Source organism: Poecilia formosa, unplaced genomic scaffold, assembly GCF_000485575.1.
Source record: "Poecilia formosa unplaced genomic scaffold, Poecilia_formosa-5.1.2 Scaffold6, whole genome shotgun sequence".
NCBI lineage: Eukaryota > Metazoa > Chordata > Actinopteri > Cyprinodontiformes > Poeciliidae > Poecilia > Poecilia formosa.
This window is the reverse complement of record NW_006799945.1, coordinates 3,664,244-3,674,573: the sequence shown is the minus strand read 5'-3', so window position 1 is coordinate 3,674,573 and position 10,330 is coordinate 3,664,244. Positions and strand designations below refer to the sequence as shown.

General features: G+C 37.3%; 3 protein-coding genes across 3 annotated transcripts; 2 read left to right on the top strand and 1 right to left on the bottom strand.

Moving 5' to 3' along the window:
- The first annotated feature begins 31 nt into the window (after nt 1-31).
- Nucleotides 32-6,071, top strand: gal3st1b (galactose-3-O-sulfotransferase 1b). Its single transcript, XM_007568214.2, has 3 exons — nt 32-286; nt 1,026-1,165; nt 2,632-6,071. The coding sequence occupies exons 2-3, from the start codon at nt 1,047-1,049 to the stop codon at nt 3,770-3,772; spliced, it is 1,260 nt and encodes a 419-aa protein (XP_007568276.1). The 5' UTR covers nt 32-286; nt 1,026-1,046; the 3' UTR covers nt 3,773-6,071.
- uqcr10 (ubiquinol-cytochrome c reductase, complex III subunit X) lies at nt 5,806-6,471 on the bottom strand. Its single transcript, XM_007568186.2, has 2 exons — nt 6,296-6,471; nt 5,806-6,134 (listed from the first exon to the last, which is right to left on the bottom strand). The coding sequence occupies exons 1-2, from the start codon at nt 6,434-6,436 to the stop codon at nt 6,090-6,092; spliced, it is 186 nt and encodes a 61-aa protein (XP_007568248.1). The 5' UTR covers nt 6,437-6,471; the 3' UTR covers nt 5,806-6,089.
- Nucleotides 6,472-6,496: 25 nt separating this feature from the next.
- Nucleotides 6,497-9,920, top strand: zmat5 (zinc finger, matrin-type 5). Its single transcript, XM_007568198.2, has 6 exons — nt 6,497-6,692; nt 7,371-7,515; nt 7,967-8,029; nt 8,175-8,255; nt 8,575-8,683; nt 8,791-9,920. The coding sequence occupies exons 2-6, from the start codon at nt 7,389-7,391 to the stop codon at nt 8,936-8,938; spliced, it is 528 nt and encodes a 175-aa protein (XP_007568260.1). The 5' UTR covers nt 6,497-6,692; nt 7,371-7,388; the 3' UTR covers nt 8,939-9,920.
- Nucleotides 9,921-10,330: the final 410 nt, after the last annotated feature.

Genomic DNA, 10,330 nt, shown 5'->3' with positions numbered 1-10,330 from the left:
TTTTTTTTTTTTTTTTTTTTTTTTTTTAAAGGATGCCTTGTGACTTACTTTTAAAGATAACAGATAACGTCATACATTCCTCCGTGTCAAAGATCTGAAGACGTATCCTTCAGCTAAAACCTGTCTGTCACATTTAGGCTTTGTGGGAGGAGATCTGATTTCTTCGACTGCTCACAGCCAATTAGATGTAACCTCCGGGAAAGTTAACAGCGTGAAGAGAGAGGTTGCTTTCAATTTGGAGAAGGTACAGTAATCAGAGTGGCTCCTCTAATGTCACCTCCTCTGGGTAAGTTCAAAGACTTTCGCTCGGTTGTTTGCTTGTTCTTTAAACATCTGATTACTGAATGCATCTCGGAGTTTACAAGGCTGTTTTTATTCTTGCTTTTTGAGGAAAGGTTTCAAGACTTTTCCTTTGGGCATAGGCTTTAATCCAACAGAGCAGAGTGAATAAATATATAAAATGCATGCTAAGTTTTATGACTTGAAAAATAAATGTATTAAATATTGACAGTGGATTATTATCTGAATAGAAAACAAGTTAGAGTATGAAGTCCAACAGACACACCTACTTAGATGAGACTGCCAGTTTGAGATGCCTATTTTATCAGGCATCAGTTCATTATGTGCAGTCAGAATCAGTTTAATATTTATCTTGTTACTCATCGAGCATGTATGTAATAGATTGGTTTGGGTTGTCTTGGGATAAGAATGATTGTCCCTTCTTTCGTTGTTCCTGTTAAAACTTGAAATTTAAGCACAGTGTACATGTTTCCAATATCAACAAGAGGGCTGTGTGCTCTATTTGACAAAAAACAAAGACTTGAATTTCCCTTTCTTATCTTTAGTCTTTGTCTCTCCTTTTCCCATGAAGACTTTTTAGTTTTAGCAAATGTAAATGTTACAGCACATAGTTAAAGAAGGATAATGTCATAATTTGAAAATGTTTTGCTGACATATTTTGGCTGCAGTGCAGCTTTGTGTTGGGTAAAATGAGGATTACATGTTCTCTCCGATTTCATTTTCAGGTTTGCATTTTGCATTTAATAATGTTCAACAAAGGATTTAAATGCACAGCGGTGGTGCGGCGGCTGATACCGTGGATTGTATTGACCAAGGTAATGTTGGTCCTCTACTGTTTGACAGCGACACGCCAAGTGAATATAAGGTAAATTAAATAAATGCATTTCAATGATGTCAGTCAATACACAAATGCATCCATCATGGGTATAAGCCCTATTAACGATTGGTTGTAAAATTATTTTATTTGAATTTTCGTTTTCCAGGATGGACTAATCATACTATGAGATTGTTTCAAAAGTTTAATTTATTTTGTTTTATTGTTTAATCCACACAGGATCAAAATGTTACAGAAAAGGTTCAAATAGAGAGCCTAAATAAATCTTAGTGAGCTGGGTTTTTTTCAATATGCACTTATTGCAATCGTCAGCAATCATACGCCATAATACTAGTTTGATTTTGATCACTCTTTTTAGCAGAAGCGGTGGAGAGTTCATTTAAATTGTTTGATTTGTTGACACTGATCCATTAAACATTAAACTAATCTGTTAAACATTTTCCACAGATTAGTTTGGCTCATGGCTTTCCAAAAGCTTAAAGCTATCAGCCTTTATCCATCCCTAAAGCATGTTGGATTTGTTGGGGAACTTTGTCCTATTAGAAAATATAGCTGCTGTATTCGGGTTCCAACCAACTGACTCAAATTGTCACCCTTGTACAAAATTACATTTGTAACAACTTTTATAAACACTCTGAGTCATAATTCTGCTGAAAAGAGGAGGGACGTCATCTCCAGAGAAGCAGGTTTTCCGGTGTTATAAATTAACACGTTGAGAAAGAATCCTTTCAAGATTTCAAGAAATTGCAGTTGCCCACATGGTCAAGAAAATATCCGCTAGAGCCGAGGTTTATGGTAAGAAGAAATAAACATGAAGCCACTTATCACAAGTGACAAGAACTGTTTTTGGATGAGTCAAGCAGAGGCTTTAAAATGCCAAAGCACCGTACCAACTGTGCATGGTGGTGGTAGCATACTGTGTGGCTGTTTTGCTACAAGTGGTGTATTGTTCAAAGTGGGTGTATTGATAAAACTCTTCCGCTTTATCCAAAATTAATGCTAGGAGTGAAAAATGTGGACAGAATCAGAGAAGAACAATTCCAGAACCCTAATTAAAAGTGTATTTAGAAAAGGGAAAAGCAGAGTAAAGGTAAGGCTTACGCTGAACTATACTACACTCAAAAACTTGTGTCTGTGTCAGCAACCGGCTCATTTTCATTTCTACTGATTCTGCCAAGAAGATGGTTAAAAATCCAGCCGGAATTATGACAGAACCATGTTGATGGCGGCAAAACGTGCAAAGGCAAAGAACAACATTCGAAGAGGGTTTTATACCTCACAAAGTGTGCATAGTCAACAAAAAGTATAATTTTGACTCTGTGTGTGGATAGAAGAAAATCCACAATCTTCAAATTCCAGGTTAGGAATGAATAGACATGTACCCTCATTTCAAATAAATAATTGAAAGCCCTAAATGAATATGCGCTTAATGGCCTAAAGTGTATGTAAATTTCTGACTACAGAAGCAGTGACCCTACTTTTTGTTTCACTCAAAGTCCCACGCAGGAAAAGACGTGTCCCCTCAGCGTGGCAAAGACAAGTCCGGGCGACATCACTGGAAGCCCTGACTCTAAGCAGGACTGCTCTCCCAAAGTGAACATCATGTTCATGAAGACTCATAAAACGGCGAGCAGCACCATCCTCAACATCCTCTACAGGTTTGGGGAAAAGCACAAGCTCAGGTTTGCCTTACCTGACCGACGCAATGATTTCTGCTACCCGCAGCCATTCCTGTGCTCCCAGGTGAAGGACTACAGGCCGGGGGAGTGCTTTAACATCGTTTGCAACCACATGCGGTTCAACTATCAAGAAGTGTCCAAACTCTTGCCTCCAAACGCCTTGTATGTCACCATCCTGCGTGACCCGGTGGATCTCTTTGAGTCAGCTTTCCATTACTACCAGAAAATAATTCCTCTTACTTGGAGCATTAGTGGAAATAACAAACTGACTGAGTTTCTGAACAATCCAGAGGCCTTCTACAGTCCGGAAGCTATTAACTCATTCTACCTTAAAAATCTGCTGTTTTTTGACTTTGGTTTCGATAACAACCTTAAAGTCAATGACCCTCGTGTCATGAAGGAGATTCAGTATGTATCCAAACGTTTTCATCTGGTTCTTATTGCAGAATACTTTGAGGAATCTCTGATTCTGCTTAAGGATTTACTTTGCTGGTCCATGGAGGACATCCTGTACTTCAAGCTCAATGTTCGCAGGACCTCATCCGTGTCTCGTCTGGACCCTGAGACGAGAGCCAAAGCCTTACAGTGGAACTGGGCTGACTGGAAACTCTATGAACACTTCAATGCTACTTTCTGGGAGAGAGTCGAGGCATATGGAAGAACAAGAATGGAACGAGATGTAAAGGAGCTGAAGAGAAGAAATGCAGAGATGAGGGCCACCTGCATTGAGGGTGGCGATGCAGTTGAAGCTCAGAGGATTAAAGACACACATTTCAAGCCTTGGCAGCCCATTGGAGAGAAATCCATTATGGGATACAACTTGAGAAATGACATTAATCCTGAAAGAAGGTCAATATGTGCAAAAATGCTTACACCTGAGATCCAGTACTTATCAGACTTGGGAGTAAACCTCTGGGTGACTAGACTATGGGGTTGGTTGAAAGATTATATCTTATAAGTGCCTTGTTTTATTTGTATAATTTAACTTAATTTTGAAAATATTTTAAGATTAAACAACTCGAGTTGGATGTCCATTTCACAAACCGTATGTTTATAATTTAAAATGTCAGTTCTTGTAATTTCTATACAAAACAAAAGTTGGGTTTGCTGCACTTAACTAAATTTTTTTGACATTGCAAGCTTTCAGAAAAAGATTAAAATAAACATATTTGTTATGTCTGTTTGTTAAATGAATAATGCATTAAAACTAAAAACTATTTATTCAGAGCTAAATAAGTGAATCATTTCAGACAACTTGAATGATATAAATTGTAGTTTCTGACTGTGTTTACGCTGTTTCATTAATGGATTTCAGTTTAAAGTGTACATTTACTCCCTTCTTTAGCATCTAAGCAGTCAGAGGTTTAAACGCTAAACCTCTGATTGCGCAGAGAGAATTTCTTCCCGCTGCCCTCGGTGGTATTGTGTTAGTTGGGTAAGATGTGAGTTTTCTATCCATTATGGTTGATTTCAGTCTGTGCCGATTAAGAATTTTTATAAAAGTTTGGCATAAGATGTATTTAAAGCCTAAACCCGATTCATTATTGATGTTTGGCATGTTCTACACTGATTTTGTTCAAGAAATATGGAGATGTTTATTTTCATATCTAGTGAGTACTGTATGTCTAAATTGTTCTGCACAGAAAAGAAACGTCTTAAAACACAATTTTCCTAGAAAGTTGTCTTTCCTAGACAACTTCCTATCTATTGGAGGAATAGAAAAGATGGAGAACATTTGGATTCTCAATAGCATGGTAAGCATCACTTTGCAAACCAAATATATTTTAGCTGCAGGAAAAAGGGAGTCTCTCAGCAAGGTGTCCATGCAGGAACAAGCACTGAATCAAAGTCAGTCTTTCTTTGACACTTTATCAGTCTGTTGTGTTTCTTTTTTTTTTTTTTTTTCTTTGTCAGCATTCAGAGTTCTGGCCAAAACTAAATGCCTTTTCCAGTGCAAGTGCTCATCTGGACACTGGTGCTACTTTCTCTTAGGCTGTAGATGGGTAGACTGTAAACAGTAAGTGATTAGAAAACCATGACTAGAAGTGCCAAGGGTTTTTATTACTCATGGTGTTAGTGAGACACCTGGAGGACTAATACTCACCTGCATGCAAAGCCTCCAGATTGTGTGGCCAATCCCACATACCATCATTACCAGTTACCTCGCATTAATGTAATTTTTACTTGGGCAATAAATTAAATTATTGCACCTCTGTGTTGTTTAGCAAAAAAAGAAAAAATATTATGGTTAGTGTTATTCAAAGCATGTATTGAGTTTATATTGTTATATTCTCTACATTATACTAAAACAATATGGTTGGGTTTAATACTCTTTCATGCTCAGTCATTAGTGTAACAGTTCAGGATGCCCCTTGTGGATTTAAATAACCCCTTCACTCCTTTCAGGCCTCCACTTCCCCGAGCTCTGACAGGTGGTCAGTGCCACAGCAACCTGATTCAGAAAACCTCACCTGCACACAGAGACCCCACCTTCAGGAACAAAAAAAGAAAATAAAGAGTTTTCGATTCCAGACAAAACATTGGCTAAAACAAAAACGTGAAGACTGATTTATACTAACCAGTATTGTTTTGGATAATTAGCTTTCTCTGATATACATTTTATGTTCTTCTTGCCTATAGTTGCAGAAATTCAAGCTAAGTGTCTGTGTATATGACAGGAATTTTTTAACTATAAAGACAAAGATGTAGCAATTAGAGAAAGGGATAGAGAATAGTCTGATGTAAATATTTTACTACATTCTTATTTCCTCCTACTATTTATTCACACTAGGGAAAGACTGGGATCAAATCCCATAGTTTTCCAGACTGCATAGGAAACTTGGTTAATAACAGTACAACAGGCTTTCTTGTAAGAGTAAAGCTTGGCAAATAAAGCAGTTACTTTATCAAATGCAATCGAGACACTGACAATTTTACATAGCCGTTTAAGTTATCAAGAACACAAGAAAAAAAAAAAATCAAAACCCTGCATGACACTGAAACATGTTTAATATCACAATTTACAATCTGAAGACAATGGAATCAATAGAAACATCTGCAAGGTAAAGGACGAGCTTTGATCCATCTCCCTGGTGGTCGGGACAGCCTTTCAGCTTCTGCAGGTCCTCTCAGAGCCTTCTCCAGCCTGGGCATGACTTTGTGCACATTGTCCAAGATGACAGCTGCTTCATTCAGGTGCTGAATCCAGAAATATATGGTGATAGAAACTAGACAACACATTAGCACTGCAGCCTTATGAAACCCAGGGTGGCATCCTATTCTTCGTTCTCATAGTTGTGTTTGATGTGTTTCCATAGTTTCTGTAACGAGTCACAATGAGGTAATATTAGACACTTCATAAAAACAGGCGAAACTTATCCAACAGTCATTAACAGACTCGGCTAGCCAAGCTAAGCTAACACTAGCTTCGTCCTCTCCTCACAAGGTCAGCACCGATAAAAACAACCAGGGACGGACTTACCCCGCGGTTCATCTGCTCAAAAATCGCGTCACCGCCTTGGTCAAACACCCGCTCAAATAAGACAGCTCCAACCATGATGGTCACAGCGAAGGTGGACGTCCTCCTGAAGAGGAGATTGTAGACGGTCTTAGCCAGCGCCATGTCGTCGGTGTAATGTGCAGTGCGCAATAGCGGAAGTGGCTACACATGACAACTTCCTCTACTCAGGTTTATGTTTTCCCAGTTTAGCTACCAGCTAAAAGCTACGAACATGTTTTAATGACCGCAGAAAAGCTGTTTTTTTGTTTGTTTCTTTGTTTTTTGAAATGTTGGTGCATGTTATAGCAACCGCTTAAGAGCCACAGTGGAGTTTTGCCAGTATTTCCCAGTGCCGCATAAGGACAATTAACATTTAACGGTATGTCAGTCAGCATATTAGTAAACTATTTAAATGTATAAGATGGTTTCCAAAAGCAGCTACTTCTGTTCCAGAAGTATTTTTTTTATTTACAATGGCTTAATGTTGTTTTGACCAGTATTTGTTTGCTAATTAAGATTTGTTTGTTATGTGTCTGATTAGCCACTATTTAAGTTCGCCTAATGTCGTGTTTGTTAGGTAAGTTTGTGCTCGAGTTGAAGTGTGGGCCCAATTCATCATTTTTGAAAACATCTTTTGACTCTTTTATAATAAATTAAGAATCTTCTTTGAAACAGTTCAGTATCTCTATGGCTGGTTTGTCTAAATCCTTGACAGAGACTGATGGAAATGTTTATTTAACACCTTAAATACCTAGAAACTGATATGCCAAGACAAATTAGGGAAATTTTTTGGGGGGGGGGGAAAGGTTGACGCCATTTTTGTTATACATTTGATTTATTTCTTAATTAAAGGCTTTAACACTTGATAATGATTTATTACTGAACCACAGAATGTATGCAATTGAAAGCACATAATTTTGCAATATGTTTTTGAATTTATTGTTGTTTCCTGAAAAGTTACTCAGTCAAAATCCTGTCTTTGTTCTCCATAATCTAGCAGAAATGTTATTTCTGTTCCAGTCATTTTTTATCTGCCTACTCTCTCACCTATTGACAGCTCTCCTAGTGGAGCACCATGGGGAAGAGGTATTACTGTGACTACTGTGACCGGTCCTTTCAGGACAACATGCACAACAGGAAGAAACATCTAAATGGCGTTCAGCATCACAGAGCGAAGAAGGCCTGGTATGACCAATTCAGAGGTGAGATGAGGAGGAATTCCTGACATTTGTTTGATGTGCTTTTTCTTCCACTTATCTTTTTAGTTAACCCCTAAATGACAAACATTTGATCAGCGGACAATTACCTGAAAACAGATCCCACCAGGAAACACACCCACTAATATCCTGTCTTTCTGTTACTTTCTAAACTGCTGCCTCTATCAAGGAGTCTGCAGCACATTTTCATTTTTACAATCAGTGTTCATTACATGGAACTGATGAGTTAAATCAAAGTCTAACTATGCTAGTTTGAACATATTATTGAAAGACATCCAGAATTGGGAGAACATGAATTCTTCATCTTCATAGATGATAAGCAAGACCGAGATATATATATATGAGCTTTTATTTGGCATCCCTAATATTGACATTTACAGTGCAAAGCTTGATAAGCAGTTGTAATTTACACATAACTATTTTCTAACCCTTACAGATTATGCTGCTGTTCTCCATGATGAGCAAATAAAGAAACCCTGCAGGAAGTTTCTCCAAAAAGGTGAAAAAAATAAATAAAAATCCCCCCCCCAAAAAATATAAAATTCTCCCCCAAAAATTATGAAATTTTACTATCAAATAATATATAATAAAATTATCACATTTTATTTCTTTGTTTTGCTTTTGCAAATTTTTTCTTTCTTTAGGAATATGTGATTTTGGCCCAAACTGCAGATTTTCTCACATGTCTGAAGAGGATCTGTTCAACTTAAAAAGACACATGCAAGGTAAGTAGTGGCCACAAGTTGGTGCTGTGTACCATGTGATTTTTAGGTGTAGCTATGAATCTGAGAAGTGACGCTTTCTTTTTCATTAAAACCAGTTTTCCTCATATTTAAAAGAAAAAAAAGATCTTAGACACAACAGACAATGTGGTTTTAATTTTTTTAAATGAAGGATTAACACAAAAACTAAAGAAATACTCAACATATACAAAGATATTAATGAAACACACATGTACAGTGTGTTCTAGGTTACATGAAGGTTGCGCGTAGAAAACCATTTAACTGCTGCATCTTAATGAATGTAATATTTCTTTATTTTAAGAGGAAAGACAACACAAAGAGGACTCTGAGGACAGAATCATCTCTGGGCGAAGTATAGAGGAATGGCTCTCGAAAAGGGAAAAGAAGCGAGCAGCTCTTGGTAGCAAAGGGTATGCACATTCCTTTTCACTTTAACACGTTGGACTACATGGTTTGCATGCCTAATTATTGGTCCTGTTCATTTTGAATTCAACCGTTTAATTATTTATCTCTGCAGAGACTCAAAAACCAAGGAGGACAATGAGGAGGATGAAGCAGAAAGCGATATTCCTCAACAAATCTTCTCCATCCCTGACCTCCCACCCTCTCTGTTGCCTCCTCCTCCAGGTGGATGGAGAGTCAGTGCAAGCAGCGAGTGGGGCTGAAGGACATTCGTCCCAGGGCTCAAATCCCGATAACTGGATACGTGATGTCTTTAGAAGGACATTTATTTCAAAGAGATTGTTTCACATTTTTTGTTTGAGGATATGCTCATGTTTTCAGCTGCTATAAGATTCCTAAATATCTAACTTCAGATTAAAGGAAAAGGTTTGATCAAGAATCCAGCAGACATATTTGGAATCCACTGAAATACATCTGTTTGCTGATATTTACATTGCTGTAAGCAAAAGCAAAAAAATACAAGGAATTTTAAGTTATTGTGAAGACTAATAAAAGAAGAAAACAATTACAAAATATGTGTTGCTATTGAGAGGAACTGACTTCCTTCCACAGTTGAGAAACAGTCATGTTAGGTTAACAGGTGACCTCAGAAAAGATGGTTTATCATGTTGGTACAGAAAGTAGAAAAGTTTGACAAACAGTCTGCCGCTCATGTACTTTAACTTCTCAGTGGGTGTTGAGACAAGCTTTCTAAACTTCTTGCATATTTCTAACCTTTCGGTGGCTGAATTTGTAGAGTTAATTTAAATAGGCGGGTTTCCTGGCACAGCTCCAACTTAAAACCTGAACCAGAGACTCAGGGCTTTGGGATGGTTATTCCAGAAGCTTAATATTAGCCAACTTGATCTATTAGAAACTCATGTTTGGATGAGTCCAAGTTTGGTCATCTAGCTGTTGAAGTGTTTTTTGTTTTTTTTTCTTTCATTCTTCCATGTGTTGAAAGCATCATTATCACAGCATGATGCTTCCACCACCATACTTGGAAATTGCCGTTATTGTAGACAAATAATTCAGCTGTTTGCAATTGGTTTCTTCTTTTGGGGAGCTGGAAATTTCAGTCAAGCTTTAAGCCGTTTATTTTGAAGCCAATGGCGTTTTGTTTTCTTTTTGTGCCTTTTAGTTAATGAGAGTGTAAAACTTGTTTCAATGTGAACAATGACATTGGTTATCAAACTTCAGAATAGGCTTGATCCTTTATGGCTTCTGAGTTTTTCAAGCACATCTCAACCAAATATTTCTTCTAAGATTGGCAATTTGGTTCTGCTTCTGGTGATACCTCGTGTTTAGCTATGATTTATTGTTTGAGCGGATGATCTTGAAATATGCAGTTGTTTAAAAAAAAAAAAGCCCCAAAAAACATTGCCAGTTATTTTTCAATCTACAATTCTTTCTATGAGCGAAGCTAATAACTGCAGTTTTATGTATTTTAAGGCTTTGCTGATGGTTGTACTTATTTCATGCAACAGTGATAGATTATTGGCCAAAAATGGTTGAATATACAATATATGCAGAATTACACTGTTTTTCTAACCCCAGGTCTCATCCATTTTCCCAATTTTTACCATATTTTCCCTTCATAATTGAATCAATTGTCT

Coding starts and splice junctions, on each gene's coding strand:
- zmat5 (XM_007568198.2), top strand. CDS start 7,389: ATGGGGAAGAGGTATTACTGTGACTACTGTGACCGGTCCTTTCAGGAC. Junction 7,516..7,966: donor CTGGTATGACCAATTCAGAG/GTGAGATGAGGA, acceptor TAACCCTTACAG/ATTATGCTGCTGTTCTCCAT. Junction 8,256..8,574: donor CTTAAAAAGACACATGCAAG/GTAAGTAGTGGC, acceptor CTTTATTTTAAG/AGGAAAGACAACACAAAGAG.
- gal3st1b (XM_007568214.2), top strand. CDS start 1,047: ATGTTCAACAAAGGATTTAAATGCACAGCGGTGGTGCGGCGGCTGATA. Junction 1,166..2,631: donor ACACGCCAAGTGAATATAAG/GTAAATTAAATA, acceptor TTTCACTCAAAG/TCCCACGCAGGAAAAGACGT.
- uqcr10 (XM_007568186.2), bottom strand. CDS start 6,436: ATGGCGCTGGCTAAGACCGTCTACAATCTCCTCTTCAGGAGGACGTCC. Junction 6,135..6,295: donor TTGAGCAGATGAACCGCGGG/GTAAGTCCGTCC, acceptor GACTCGTTACAG/AAACTATGGAAACACATCAA.